General features: G+C 53.0%; 1 protein-coding gene across 1 annotated transcript; it reads left to right on the forward strand.

Moving 5' to 3' along the window:
- Window positions 1–728: 728 nt before the first annotated feature.
- Window positions 729–15,099, forward strand: LOC310896908 (nuclear GTPase SLIP-GC-like). Its single transcript, XM_083829842.1, has 19 exons — window positions 729–1,033; window positions 1,800–1,912; window positions 3,146–3,235; window positions 3,691–3,796; window positions 4,262–4,484; window positions 4,974–5,183; window positions 5,789–6,040; window positions 6,382–6,557; window positions 7,262–7,280; window positions 7,472–7,558; window positions 9,233–9,338; window positions 9,441–9,574; window positions 10,117–10,281; window positions 10,858–11,015; window positions 11,732–11,864; window positions 12,319–12,427; window positions 13,047–13,183; window positions 14,114–14,204; window positions 14,443–15,099. Exons 2-19 carry the CDS (start codon window positions 1,897–1,899, stop codon window positions 14,490–14,492), a joined length of 2,262 nt encoding a protein of 753 aa, XP_083685968.1. The 5' UTR covers window positions 729–1,033; window positions 1,800–1,896; the 3' UTR covers window positions 14,493–15,099.
- Window positions 15,100–15,354: the final 255 nt, after the last annotated feature.

The raw sequence follows: 15,354 nt of genomic DNA on the forward strand, positions 1-15,354 counted from the left end.
TGAAGACGAGGAGAAGCAATTCCCTGAGTCACAGCAGCTGGTGAGCCATCAAAACGCAGGCACCGCCGGCAGGAAGGCTGCGCCTTGCAGCGGGGAAATTTGTGGAACCAGGGCACCCAGAAAGGGAAGGTGCAGAAACTGCAGAGCTCTGCAGAACCACGGGCGTGCAGGGGGAACAAAGCCAGGAGAGGCAGAAAAGGGTAGAAAAGGGCCGGCTGCCTGTAAAACGGGGCTGGTTAGCGCGCGTTGTGGGGACAGGACAAAGGGCAACGACCACAAAACGGAGCCCGGGAAGTTCCGCGCCAACGTGCGAAAGAATTTGTTCACGGCGTTGGCAAAGCTTTTTTGGAGCATTTAACAGTGAGGAAAGCGCTTCTATGGCGAAGGAGCCTAGGAAAAGCTCACAGGAGATGGAGAGCTCTGGGTGGAGCCCCGAGGAAAAAAGAAGTGGGGAGGACAGGAATGCAGAAGCAAAGACAGGAAAAAATCTAAGCAGAAACCTTTGTGGAAAGCCCTCGCGGGAGGGGAGCAGAGGGGGCTTTCTGCTTCTAGCTTTAAGGCCTGGAGGCGGAAGGACGAGGCCACGGGCACTGCTGCACCGTGATACCGGGCTTTGTCATCTGCCAGCCGAGGAGCCCTGGGGCTGCTTGCAGGCTGGGACAGGCGCGGTGAGGCACCCGGCTCCAGGAAAAGGAGCAAAAATCGCTCCAGGGTACAAGGGTGTGGGCACTGCTGTGAGCATGGAGGGGACAGTCACGGAAACGTGAACCACGCAGAGAGGAGGCAGGGCAGGAGGAAGCTGGCCGGGGGCCAAAGCCGTGGAGAGTGGCACGGGCAGGATTGCTGCAGCAACTTTCATTTCACCATTTTTGCGAGACGGCAACAGGAAGCCAAGGCGTCGAGCTTTGGCTCGTGATTTTTTTTTTGGGGGGGAGAGAAACGTTAGCTTTCCGATAGCTCTGTGGACAAAGCCCGTGGCAGCTTCTTTCCTGGTCGAACACACCTGGATGCTGGAAGTTTTCACGGAGCACAGGTGAGAAAAGCTGCCCGCGGGGGGCAGGACCGCGTCCGTCCGTGGGCGCTGGCAGCGCGCTCCCTTGCCGCACGGTGCCAGCGCTGGCTGGAGTTTATCTCAATTAGTCTGGGCGGCTGATTGGGGTTGCAACAGTCCCGGAGGCTAACGCTCGGGGTGAAGCAGGGGCTGTGGGTTGGTGCTGCCTGCCTGAGCACTGGCGGCGAGGGGAAGATGTGATAAATGACCTTGCTAGGACAGCTGGCTGCCTGCTGCGGGATGCGCGTTCGCCTTGCCAGCTAGCGTGTGCGGGTTGACGATTAACCCGCACACAACACCGCAGACAGGCACGTGGGGTTTCTTGGTTGAAATCCAGGGCGACCTCCGTACAAGCAAATCAGTGAGTGTCCTGTCTGGGCACTGCTGTTATTGCTCGCAGCAGGATGCGGTGCCCAGGAATGGCGCGGGGCAGGAGGGCTTTGAGCAGGTCCGGCCAGACAGCAGCCCTGGGCGGTTTTAATCCAGCCATTTCTTAATTTCTGCGGTCCGACGGCAAGGAGGCAGCTTGGGAGTGTCCTTTGGGGTGGTGTCACAGTGTCATGGGAACTGCATGGCTCTCGTGCAGGGTGTGAGCAGGTGCTGGGCCAGCCCCGAGCTGTTCTCGCAGGGCAGTGCAGATCAGGAAGCCGCACACGCCAGCACCAGCCACTACCCCAGGTCGTGCAAGGGCGTGGGTGACGCGAAGCAGGCTGCAAAATTCATAATTATTTCCTTTTTATTTCCCCAGGTAGTTCTTGGAGTACAGAGGTGGTCGTAACCAGTTCAGTTTGCTGGCGGAAAGTAGGAGTGACGTGGCACCGAGGAAGAGTTTGGAGGAGATTGAAATGGCAGAGAGTCACGGTGAGCGGGTGCCCCTGGCCATCCCCTCCGCTCCTGCAGACAGGCTTCTGCTGCCCTTCCCTCCCCATTCCCAGCAGCTCACACCAATCTGGCTTGCTTTCGCTTGCTGAGGATAAAGCTTTCCGTCTTTAGCTAGATGCCAGGACCCAGGAAGCCACCGTTTCTCTTTAAAGTGCATTCCTTCATCATCGCAGGGGAGCACGGCTGTGCAAAGGCGTCTTCACCCGAACATACGTTCATTTCGGGGACCTAGCTTTGTGGCACTGCTTCTTGCAAAACCTGAAGCTTGATAGTAGGAAAAAAGAAAAAAAGAAAAAGAAAAGCAGGAGTCAGAAACAAACAATATACACAAAGACGAGTCACACCCAGTTGTAGGCAGGAAGTGAAAATGTCCGCAAGGCTCCTGACACCATTCCTGCACAAAAATTACAAGTTGTTTTCACTCGCCTCCTGATTTTTACAAACGTAGGGCCAGTTCTGTAGCTTTTCTTTGTAGTGCAAAGTGTAAAGCCTCCTACCTGCCTGAAGCAGCTATCCAAACGAGGACGCAGCTATGGGTGACGAGTGCAGGGGAAGATAACCTGCACTACATATGCTGTATATATGTAGGTGAGATGTGTCCTGTGTTGTGATCTGGCCGTAGACAGTGATCTTGCCAGCCCTGCTCTGCTCTTTCCTTAAACATCTAACACAAACCACAGCCAGCAGCCGTTTGCCTCGCCAAAGGAATTTGGGGGCTGCTGCATTGTTTGCTGTAGTGTCCCCACCCGGGCAAACGCTGTCCTCGGGGTGTTGGGGGGAGAGATTCACATCCCTATTGGGGCTGTGCAGAGAAAGCCGGTTAGGAAAAGATGCCAGAGGGGAAGGATTTGGGTTCCCGTGTGCAGACACCGCATATGAAGATCTCTGGCTGCCCTGGGAAGCCACGGGCAGCACTGGTGGCCCCAGGCCATGGAGTTTTGGCAGCTGCTTGCCTTGGCACGCATGTCTGTGGCAGGGTACGTGGTCACCACCCAGCCTTTAGGGCTTGGGTTTGTTCAGGTAACGATCAAGTGTCCAAACCTGCAGCTGGGTGATCTGACCTTCACCCTCACGTGCCACAGCAACCCTAGTTCAGGCTGTGAGGGCTGATTTCTCTCAATGTCAGGAATGGATCAGGCTGTTTGCTGTGAGGCTTTTACACGTGGAGAGGCTGTGATGATAATAACGGTGATATCCTTTCAATGTGAAAAGGTGCCGAAAACAATGCAGCTGAGGTCACCCCGAAGAGACCGCGAATGCAAGGGGCTTTCCAGCAGGAGGAAAGGGAGACTCTCAAGAAATGTGAGTATGGAAAGCCACCTGCCTGGTGGCATCAGAGCCATGCCTAAAACATAGCAAGGTCTGGAGAGGGACCAGAGCCCTGCCTGTGGTGGAAGGAGAGGGACAAGCAGGCTGCAGCTGCTCTGAGCATTGCCACGGAGGATCCGCTCCCCAGACTCCAGTGGAGCAATCTTGGTGCTGCCTGAGGAGCCAGAGTACCCCGTAGCGCTCCCCTCTGCCAGCAGCAACTCGTTCTCATTGCTCCCTGGAAGAAAAGCACCTTGGCACTGGGTACCTTCCCCATCAAACTGCGTTCGGTAGAAATAATGCAAATTTTGTAAATAATCCCAGCTCCCAGGGGTGAAAGCCTCCTCCTGAGGCTCACGGTGGGCTGCTGGGGCTGCTTCCTTTGGAGACCCACCTCCTGCTCCTACACGCTTGCTGCAGCCTGACCGTGCAACACCTCTCCCTTCCAGACAAGAAGATGGAGGACAGGGTCAGAAAAATCCTGACCACCTCGTGTGAGAAGATAACCCACCTCTTTTTTATGAAGGACATGCCTGGGCACCTGGCCTATCTCCGGTGAGTATGCGGCCAGTGTGACCCCGCCAACCTTGCTTTCCCCTGGACAATGTGCCACGTCCGTCCCCTAGGCTCAGCTGTGCTCCGGGGCTTTGGTGGGCACCAGCTCCTAGGCAGAAAATTGAAACTGGGAATTGCCACCAGGATCACTCTGGAGGGTCGAAGCAGGTTTTGCTCTGACAGCTTCCTGCTGTAAGGAGGATTAACTAACTATCCTTGCTGGCATTCCATGGAGGGGTCAGGGAGGCATCAGGGCTGAGCTCTGGAGCTGCTCCCACTTAGGCACGGGCTCCCCAGGGCTTGGGGCAGGCAAATGAGGGACGGGTAGGGATGATGGAGAGCATGGTTTGTGCTTTAGGGATAAGTCCTTTGGGTGGAGATATTGCATCTAGCAAGGCGAAAACTCCCCTGAAATTTGAATCTGCTGTGGTGGAATCCACATTTTTCTCATGCCTGTTCTCCTAGGGAACGCATCACGACCCTCAACTCCAAGCTTGCCTTCGACCCCATCCGCGTCGGGCTCTTTGGAAGCAGCGGCGCGGGGAAGAGCACTCTGCTCAACGCCATCCTCCACGAGCGCTTCTTCCTCCCGGTGTCAGGGACACGTGCGTGCACCTCCTGCCAGGTTCAGATCAGCACCTGCAGGAGCAAAGAGTACAAAGCCAATATTTTTCTCCTCTCCAACGAGGTAAGGCTGGGGCTCTGCAGTGGAAGGGGCTTTTTTTGCAGCTTCTCAGCACTGCTGGGTCACCTTCGTGCACTGAGACCTGCTGGGTGCTGGTGGGCAGTGCTGAACCTTGGTCACTGAATCCAAGCATGGTTGAAGCTGGGTGCCCCTGTCCCCCCCCTCCTGCCCCAGCAGGGTGCCCAGACCCACGTCCCCGGGCTCGGGGAGCTCTCCAAGGAGCAGCCTCCGGCCCCTCTCGGGGCAGCCTGTGGATCTTGTGGATCTGCAGGAGGTTCCTGCAGCCCATGTTATGGTCTGTCTGGGGAAACCCAAGGGAAGACCAGGGAAAGCAGTAGGTTTCTCCTCTCTGCTCCTTCCTGGAGTGAAGGTCTCTGGCCACTCTTGTGCTTGGGAGCCCCTGTGCTGCTGCTTCCCACTGCTGGTCACAACTGCAGCCGCTCCTGCCCCAGCAATCTGCTGAATAACGTGCTCCTTGCTCCACCATGGCAGGAGTGGATGGATGAGGTGAGGAGCCTGGTCACGCTCCTGGAGATGGAGAGAGAGGATGGTGAGCGTGACAGCGATGTACAACACGCTGTTAAAGTGCTGCAGGCTGTCTACGGGGAAGGAGCAGAGAACAGGAATTATGAAGATCTGATGAAAGCCAAGCCTGCCATCACTATTCCCTCCTCCAGAGTTATTACTCTGACAACGACAGAGGTGAGAACATGGGTGTTTTCCAGGACTGTCCAGCCCTCTTCCTGCTGCAGCTGCAGCCTGTGCGCTGCACAAACCTCCTCGGAAGCACCCAGAGCTTTGCCCCGGTGCTGGGGCCATTGCTTGCAGAGGAAAGTGGTTGCTTGCACACTTTCTACTTGCAGAGAGTCTCTGCCAGGCATCGCTTGCCACTGTGCTATCTGCTAAGGCATCGTGGTCGGCGTGTTTATTTGCCACGGTACTTCTCAGTGCACACACGACACTTCATTGCCAGCGTGTCCCTTGTGCAGCTTGTTGCACTGTTTTGGCGGTTTGCTCTTTTTCAGGCTGCTTGGAGGTTTTATTTCTGTATAGAATCACGGAATCACCTAGGTTGGAAGAGACCTTCAAGGTCGCCAAGTCCAACCATCCACCTGACCTCCCGAGTCCCATCACTGAGCCATGTCCCTTAGTGCCACGGCCATGCATCTCTTAAAGACCTCCAGGGATGCGGACTCCTCCACACTCTCTATGAAGAAATTCTGCCTAATATCCTAATCTAAACCTCCCCCTGCACAATTTGAGACCATTAATGGAGGGCGAACGTTAATTTGCTTATGGTGTTCCAGGCAGAAGCTCTCTCCCACAAACTGGACCCGTACATCCGCAACCAGGAGGGCAGTGAGGGGATCAAGGTGGAGAATCCCTCCGATGAGGAGGCGAACACAGCCCCCTGCAACGAGCAGATGCGGCTCTGGCCCCTCATCAAGTATGTGCAAGTGACCCTTCCCGCGTCTGACTTCGTGCCTGAAGGTGTCATCTTTGTGGACATCCCGGGGATGGGCGATTCCAACAAGAAGAGGGATGAAATGTGGAAAGAGGTGACTGGCAGGTGGGACCAGTGCAGGGGGGTGGGAAGCCCTCTGGTCTTGTCACAAGGGAGGCTGCAAAAAGACCAGGGGTTGGTGGCAAGGGAAAGAAGCCACAGCCGAGCAGGTAGTGGCTGTGTGCTCCCTCTGCAGCAGTGGGATGCCCCAAGCTCTCCTGCAGCGTACCAGCAGAGCCATGGGATGTCCAAGCTCAGGCAGCCCCCCCCGGGGCCATGTCTGCAACCACCGTCCCGGCACGGGCACTGATGCAGCGCTTTCAGGCCTTAGCTCCTGGTTCGGTGTCCTCGGTGCTTCCGTGTCCCATCTGACTCTTCTCCTCTCTTTCCCCCCAGAGCATCCTGGAGTGCACATCCATTTGGGTCGTTGCTGATGTTGAACGCGTTTTTGGGGCCAGCACACATGAAAACATGCTGAAAGAGGCGATTACAGCTTGCATGATTGGCAAGTGCAGCAATATCACCTTTGTGGTCACCAAGATGGATAAGATTAACGTGGATGAGTACCTGAGGTAAAGAACAGCTCCATCCTTTTGTCAGGGTGGCAGAGAAGCCTTCGTGCCTCCATCAGAGCAGGCTGGATGCTATTTACCCATGGCACTTCCAGGTCTCATTCATAGTGTGTCCTACCCACCCTGCGTATGGAAAACGGCATTCCACGTAACGAACCATTCCCACTGATATTTTCATTATTTTTCATACGCATTCAAGAACCTTAGCACCCAGAGCTCTTTACAGCACAACCCTATCACCATGCCTGCCTTTCCCAGGCTCATTTTGCCCCTTTGCTCTTCTGCCTCAGCTCCACGCTCGGCGCTGCCCCATCCCCTCTGCTTTTATTGCTGTCTTTCTGACCAAGGCACATCATCTGCTTCCTTTGGCATTTGTGCTGATGTCTCCCTGCCCAAAAGGTCTGGGGGATTTGCCCTTTCCTTCCACCTGCATTAGGCTGTTGGGGATCCCAGCACACCTGTAATTCAGAGGAGTCTGAAGGTACTGCCTTGTTCTGTAACAGGCCAAATTAAAGGATTAGAGCTCTTAAGCACTGGCGTGTCCCTGGGTCTCTTGTAAGCCAAGAAACCCGGTGATGTCGATGTCATTATGGGCTGCCATTTTGCTGCCAGCTGTGCTGCGTGCTGTCCCTGAAGGACATGCTTTAGGGTTCAGCTTTGCCATACCTACTTAAAGTCTTTTTTTTCTCCTTTTCATTTCCCAGGAACCATCCCAGTGCACCGGTAAGTACCTGCTGGCTGCTTTCAGTGGCCAAAAACCAAATTCCTTTTCTGATTGCATATTCCAACTGGTGGGGCCACTGCACAGGCTCCACCAGCATCCTGCAGGCTTGCTAGCAGCTTTGCCTCCGTGCAGGTGAAGTTTGGTGGTTTGGGGAATATTCTCATAACACTCTCTATCATTTGCCATCTAGAAGGATTTAACAACGCGTGATGCCATTTTGGAGACGAAAAGAGACCTGAAAACAAGAAAGACCAGAGCAATAAGGGACAGGATGCAGGTAGAGTACACCTTTTTTATTTTGGTAACAAATGCATCTGTTACAGTACTAATGTTTGTGCACGTGTCTTTTCCCATGCAGTGTATTTGCCTCCTTTTCTTCCCATTTGCCATGAAAACAAAAATGGCAACATCTAACTTTCTAATCTAGGTAATATCTTGTGGCCAGGTTTATCAAATTATCGGGCACCTGGAAGAGAGGTGCTGGCCTGTGGCAGCTGCACCAGTGATCCTCTGTCTGCTGTTATGAGCCCCTTCTGTCACTGACTAGCTTTAAATGCAGCTGTGGGCTGCGTGTCTCCTCCTTCCTGCCCAATCTGTCCGTGGATGTGGCTCGCACCAGCACCCTTGTTCTTGGTTGCACCAGTACAAATACAGCGAGGTCTGAGGCAATTATATAGGCTCCCGCATCAGGGTTTGTCTGCGTGAGAAGGCTGGCCCGTGACAGCACAACAGCCTTTAAAACATCATTCAGCAAGGCCTTTGACACGGTCTCCCACAGTATTCTCCTGGAGAAGCTGGCAGCCCATGGCTTGGACATGTACACCCTTTGCTGGGATAAAAACTGGCTGGACAACCAGGCCCAGAGAGTGGTGGTGAACGGAGTGAAATCCAGCTGGCAACAGGTCACCAGTGGTGTTCCCCAAGGGGTCTGTGTTGGGGCCCATCCTCTTTAGTATCTTTGTTGATGACTTGGATGAGGGAATTGCGAGCACCCTCAGTACGTTTTCAGATGACACCAAGTTGGGGGGAAGTGTCAATCTGCCAGAGGGTAGGAAGGCCCTGCGGAGGGACCCGGACAGGATGGGTCGATGGGCAGAGGTGAATGCGATGAGGTTCAACGTGGCTAAGTGCCGGGTCCTGCACTTTGGCCACAACAACCCCACGCAGCGCTACAGGATTGGGGCAGAGTGGCTGGAAAGCCACATCTGGGGGTGTTGGTTGATAGTCGCCTGAACATGAGGTGCCCAGGTGGCCAAGAAGGCCAACGGCATCCTGGCCTGTATCAGGAACAGTGCAGCCAGCAGGAGCAGGGAGGTGATCGTCCCCCCGTGCTCTGCTCTGGTGAGGCCGCACCTCTAGTGCTGTGCTCAGCTTTGGGCCCCTCACTACCAGAAGGACATCGAGGCCCTGGAGCATGTCCAGAGCATGGCTACAGAGCTGGTGAGGGGCCTGGGACACAAGTCCTGTGAGGAGCGGCTGAGGGAGCTGGGGGTGTTTGGTCTGGAGAAGAGGAGGCTCAGGGCAGAGCTCATTGCTCTCTGCAACTACCTGAAAGGAAGGTGTGGGGAGCTGGGGGTCGGCCTCTGCTCACAGGTAACTAGTGATAGGACTAGAGGGAATGGCCTCAGGTTGTGCCAGGGGAGGTTCAGGTTGGAAACGAGGAGACATTTCTGCTCAGAAGGAGCGGTCAGGCGTTGGGACGGGTTGCCCAGGGAGGTGATGGCGTCACCGTCCCTGGGGGTGTTCAAGGAGCAGTTGGATGTGGAGCTGATGCGGATACTGCTGCATCCTGGTTTGCCCACAGCACAAACATTCCTGTAGCCTTCCCTTCCCCACACAACAAAACCCAGGCAGACAGGTCCATAGAGGGAAGTCGAGAGCAGAAGGTGCAGGGCCCTGCGCTGCTTCAGGCACCTGTTGCACGCTCACGTTGCACGCTCTTGTGTTTCAGAGGAGACTGCCCAGCGACACAGAGGTGCTGCAGAAGTCGGACCTGGTGTTCACCGTCAGTGCCAAGGAGTACTGGAACCCCACGGTCCTCATGGAGGAGGATACAGGTGAGGAGTGGGCTGTGTGTTTGCTGCAAGTCCTCCTGCCTGTGCACCGATTTCCATTCGTGGTGGGAAAGCAATAAAGGTTGCTTTTATATTCTCTTTCAGAAATCTCCAGACTAAGGGACCAAATCAGGAAGCTGTACCTGAACATGAAGAGAAATCAGCTGCAAGAGAACATGCAGGAAATCCTTGTCATCTTCTCCCTGGTGGACGTTTACCACGCCGTGCAGCTCAGCCCGGTACGTGTGGCTGCGACCCCTGCACGCTGCCACCATCCCATTCCTTCTGTGGCTGTGGGGCCAGGTAGCTCATCCTTCTCAGGAAACAAACGCAAAGCTACCCTTGCTATCCTGAAGTGACCTAAATAGAGGTTTGCTGCTTGCATGGAGAAATTCAGCAATGCCAGGAGGAGAGGAGCATCCCTGGGATGCCTTTTGCCTGGTTCACCCAGCTGTGAAGCTGCGCCAAGGCCAAGGCCTGCATCCAAACCCATTTTCTGATTAGCTGCTTGGCTCTCTTTGGAGAGGATGAAAAAGCAAGAAAGCTGCAGAGGTTGAGCAAGCTTTGCCAGCCGTGTAGTCCCGTTGCCTGTTATCACCTCATCTTCCTCATCTTCTTGGCCCTCTCACGTGGTGCCAGTGAGAGGCAGGCTCTAGCTTCCCCCTCAGTGGTCTTGGTTTAGATTTGAGCTGCTCAGGATGCTCCAGTGAGGACATTTCTGGAGTGTGCTGACCTTGCACTCAGCAGCTGTGTCAAGGCTTGTGCTGTCCCACTTTTCCAGGGTCCAACCGCGCAGCAGGACGGGCTTAACACGTTTGTGTCAACGAAGATCCAGGAGCTGAAGAGGATCGCTCAGAGCATTTTTGACCTGATGGATTTGCCTCTTATCAAGGGGGTGAAGTCTGCCAAAAGCTCATACAAGAGGAAAATTGAAAAGATCTTTGCGGTGAGTGGCGCAGGTCTGCCCCACGCTCTGAGGCTGGATAGGATTATTTCATTTTCTGTCTTGCAATTTCCATCACCATCAGCTGAGTTTCTCTCACTCATTAATCACTGACGGATGCTTTGAGGTCTGCGGGTAAGAGACAGGGTAAGTTCTTGCTGCTACTCAGTGTTACTTTGGCTTAGAAATGAGAGCTTGAGTCGAGGGAAAAAAACACAGACATGTTAAAGACATGCCCCTACAGCTGCATACTCATCCTGCAGAGATCTTTTTTCCTTGATATAGGGGGGACACTAAGTGATGATGTGTTTCTAAACAGCTGAAATGAGCATCTTCCAGGCTTAGACCCCAACCTAGTTTTGCCATCTTTAGAGCTATCCACCCTGAGCAAACACAGGCACGCTGCAGGAGGCACCAAAGGTTAAAACAGGACATCATTTAATTCCTGCTTTTCTCTCACCGTGGCATTTGCTACCAGTAGCTTAGGCAGCTCTGCAATTACACATGAAGGGCTTGGCCCTGGGAGCAGCGCTGCTGCTGGTGGCTCTGCTCACACTAGCTGTGTTCCTCCTTCTGCAGATGGGCGAAAAGTCCAGAGGCTTCCACAGGACCCTGAAAGCCGTGTGCAGGAGGAACGGGGTGTACGTGTCCCGCGTCTTTCATCGTGTAGACATCAACAACTGCCTGGCTGAGCCTATCTACACAGAAATTGATATTATGTTTGCAAACATATTCAGGTGAGAGCAGTGGGCAAGCAGGAACCAAGCCACATTTTCTTGGAAACTCCAAGAAAAGAGTTCTCCTGGAAAGCCATCTGCAGGCAACCTTGTCTGGGAAGCACTTGGGTCTTTATCTCTTCCTCCGTCAAAAACCTAAGCTAGCATTACATTGTCTACTCACTGAGGCAAGCTAAAAATGTCCAACTGCAATTCTTTTACTTAGGCAAAGCTTCTAATTGACTTACACGTCTCAGCAACTTCCACATCTCTCCCCAGTCGCTACTGATCTTCCCCCACTGATCTTGGGTAGACCTGTGTGGAGGCAGGAGTTGGACTCGGTGATCCTTGCGGGTCCCTCCCAGCTGGGGATATTTTATGATTCCATGATTCCCCCCAGCCCCCAGCCTCTGTTTGCCTGAAATCCGGACTGATGTACCACATTAACTATGTAATATAGAAATTACAGTGGCATTTGCAGCTCCATCCTTTCCTGCTCCATGTTTTACATGGGTTCAGGCGTAATAAAGAAAAAAATTAATGCCTTTTTATTTACCAGTCCCCAAAGAAGAGGGAGCCAGCCAGATAGCCCAGGTAGCGAGGACATCTCTGCGGTGGAGTTGGAAGCTGTGTGTCTTCTGATAAGAGAAGCTTACCTTGGTTGGCAACGTGCAGAGAATAAGTGAGGCAGGGGAAGCCCACAGGGGTCTAACAGTTTTTGGGTCTCATCCACGCAGAAAACAGACGCTCACGAGGACCAGTCTGCAGGCCGCCATCAATGAGTTCAGCACGGAGGTAAAAGGCAGATTCACGACGTTTGCGAAGGACACGGATATGAATGAGTCCAAGCTCAAATTCCTCTTACAAGAGGTGAGTGTGAAACGGGGGAAGCCCAGTGAGATATCCCTGTGTACCTCGCACAGCCCTGGGAGTGGGCACCAGCCCCTTGGCAGGAGCTCAGGGGCTGCATCATGCGGAAAAGTCTGACGTGTGTCATGTAAGCAGCTTTGGCTGGAGGTCTGGTACAACCTCTGATAACCAGTAGTTGCTATTCAGCATCAGGTGCAGCAGGATTGCTTTTAATGCTGAGCCACAGACAGCTCGCACTTCATCCTTGGGGTATCATGAGGTGGTTTGGTGGATGCTCTGCTAGAAGGTCGTAAATGAGAACTCCAGGTGACCAGACCCAAGGGATCTGGTCTGTGTAAAGGCTGGGGCGAACCCTGGTGTGCTCCACCTGCTCCTCACCTCGGAGCATTTATTTGTTCTGCTGGTGAATGGGGGTTTGGAGGTGCTGGTAAATGCTCTGCGCTAATTCCTGCAGACCAACGTCATCATGAGAGCTCTCGAAAGAGAAATTCTTTTGAAAAAGAAGACTATCTATGAGTCCCTTGTGTTGTCCATCCAAAGCACCTTAACGCCTTATTACAAAGGTAAGACTGGTTTTCCAGCTAATTCTGTAGCTGACGCTGTGAATTCGTTGTCTGGCCCTGGGACACATTTTCCCAGCTTGTGTGTGGAGTCTACAGAAGCCTTTGCTCTCGCTGGCTGCAGGAGACTGTATAAATTTGTGCCTTCGAGTGATGCATTCAGCAGGTCACAGCCTTCTTAGTAGGGAAGAAAACATTTGAGTTCCAAACCCTCCTGCATAAATTCCTTGTATTTTTGATGCCATTGCTGCCTGCCGTGGTGGGACCCACCACACTTTCCTTGTGGATCAAATGAAGGCTCTTCATCCCCGGGGAGGAGATAGCAGCACGTGGGGCTGGGGAGTGGAGACCTTGTCCGAGGGTACCGGAGGGGAACTATACCTGGGCCTGGGCAAGGCCCGGATGGCTGTGGAAGGTTTTGCTGTTGGGTAAAGGAATTTTTTAGGATGGCAAAAGTAGCTTAGGAAGAGGGGGACTGGGAGGTAGAAGTCTGCCAGCAGCAGGTTCGTGGGCAGCATGGCCTCAGTGTGAGCTCTGCACCCAAAGACCACCCCAGCTCGTCTGCCCAAACACGCTGCGGGCTCCTGACAGCAGTCTGATGTTTCCCACCTTTGCCCAACAGAGGCTGATAAGATAAGTGGGAAGGATACGTACAAGCATATGAAAAGCGTGCTGACAGAGAGCATTGAGCTGGAGGTACGGCAGGCGATGTTCGAAAAAGCGAAGGAGGAGATGATGAGCCAGTTCCAGGACCTGACGGTGAGTCACACTGCAAAAATTGTTGTTGGAACTGCAAAAACTGTTGTTGGAAATCCAGGCTGGGTTAGCAGAAATTGTGACAGACAGCTAAAGGCTGGACGGCCCTCCACGCAAACCGGTGGTCGCTGCAGAGCGCTTGTGATGCTCCGGGAGATTTTATGGATCCTGTGGGATGTCATTACTGTTTGAGGCGAGATGCAGGTTGTTCCGCAACGTTACCAATGTGACGGCTGTCAGAAATTCTGGTGAAAAAATCTTTATCAACTTCAGCTGCCTGGACTTGCTCCAGTCTGACTTTTGCAGTGGCTCAGTATAGCACTTCAAGTCTCTTTCTGTCCTGAGAAACGAAAACATCAAACTGGATTTTGGTTTGGCTTAATTTCCCTGGTTGTCCCCAGAACCAGCTTTGGCCTCTTAGTAAGCAAAAATTTTAGTTTATTAGGTGGGGATTTCCTACTTTGATCCCTTCGACTCCAGATTTCTGGCTTCCTATGAACTCTCCTCCACCTCATCCCAGGCCACTCAGACTCATTCATGTGTGTTGAAACCTGATGGATTCGAGCCACTCACAGTTATCTGAGGGAAGCCCATTTCTGCTGGCCAAAGATCTGGCACGCTGGCTTGACCAGAGACAATGGGCACCTAGGGGGGGTGCGGGCTCCCCTGCTCGACTCCTCAGCTGCCTTGGGCATTGCAGAAGGTCAGGTTCATGCTTCCCCAGCAAGTTTCTTGGGAATGCCAAAGCCAATGCTGCCGTCACTGGCGTCACAGCCTTGGCCATCCCAGCAGATAACAGTGCACAATGGCAGCTCCTGGAGCTCGAGGGCTTCAGAGCGCAGTGCTGCAGCAGGCTTTGTGTAAGGAGGCCTCCAGCGCAGCTTCTCTCCGCAAACGACATCAGAGTGATGCTGTCGTCCTCTCTGATTGCAGGAGCAGATGACCACGAAGCTGAGCAAGGACTTCCTCGGCATGCTCAGCGTCATTTTCAGCCAGTGTGACACACCGGTCAGCACGCTGCCCGGTACGCTCTGAGCTCTCCTCTTCGGGACGTGTTTGGTGGGTGGGTGGGAGGGGGCTTGGGAGCAGATTTGGGGGTGAATAAAACAGCTGGGGTGTCCTAAAACAGCTGGGTCTGTAGCTCCTGAGCGTCCTTGCACATTTGCATTCATTTATACTTTTGTACATTTATATTGTTTTATTATCATTCTGTGCAAAAAAAGGCCAACCAAGTCTGTTTCTTTTTGCTTTTCTCCTTGCAGTTCTGCAGGAAGAATGCCAAGAAATCCTGGATTTGCTGAACAACTTGTGACAGCCTGGCCAAAAGGCCAAAAAGGCCAGCAAGAAGAGGGTTTCTTTACATTTTTAGCAATTTTTTTTTTTGGCTTTTATGTTTCATTGTTTTTAACCAGTCAGTTCAGTGCTTTGCTGTGGTGGCCAGCTTGAAGTAGAAATTTTAAAGATGCCAGGGGTTAGACTGAGCAGCTTGAACACAGGCTCATAAGGACCCAGAATGGAGTGGGTCCCTTGTGGGTCCCGTGTCACCACCCTTGTGCAGGGGCTTTTCCCCTTGCTGTCCTTTTCCAGTGAGCACTGGAGATGCAACCATGAGACCTCGGTTGCTTTCTTGAACATGTTTCAGGAAATAGGACAACAGATGATGAGTTTAATCGCATTCGTACAAAAATTTAATAGTTTATGTGTAGTTTTTATGCTCTTCATAAAGGTAAATCCCTTTCTTCTATGCATATCAGTTCTCAAGTATAAGCCAGCAGGGTAAGACACCTATGTCTGAATTAAAGCCAGAGCCATCCACAGAGAAATTGGTTGTGTGGCGTATAAACAGCAAAAGCCACGAAAGTGCAACTCGGCTGGAAATTCTTTACCTGAAATCTAATAAAATACAAACCTTCTTGGGCCATGTGTGACTGATACTTTTCAAAATGCAAAAGAAGCGATCGGGCTACTCAGTTGGGTGCTTTACATTCAGGAGAAACCTCGGAAAAACTCTCGAGAAACTGCCTTTCTTTGCTGCAGCTGCACTTTGCAATTTCCCCATCTTACATCCCCCAGAGAGCGATGGCAGTGGGCCCACACCAGCCCTGAGGACGGCGGTTGTTTGCTATCAGGTCAGCATTTCCCTTTGGTCCTCCGTGCCTCAGTTTCCCCGTGTG

Source organism: Anser anser, assembly GCF_964211835.1.
Source record: "Anser anser genome assembly, chromosome: 3".
Lineage (NCBI taxonomy): Eukaryota > Metazoa > Chordata > Aves > Anseriformes > Anatidae > Anser > Anser anser.

What these genes read in the sequence shown, in the direction of transcription:
- LOC310896908 (XM_083829842.1), top strand. An exon ending in ACGCCGTGCAGCTCAGCCCG is followed by an intron (nt 9,575 to 10,116) that starts GTACGTGTGGCT and finishes CCACTTTTCCAG; the next exon opens with GGTCCAACCGCGCAGCAGGA. An exon ending in GCCAGTTCCAGGACCTGACG is followed by an intron (nt 13,184 to 14,113) that starts GTGAGTCACACT and finishes CTCTGATTGCAG; the next exon opens with GAGCAGATGACCACGAAGCT.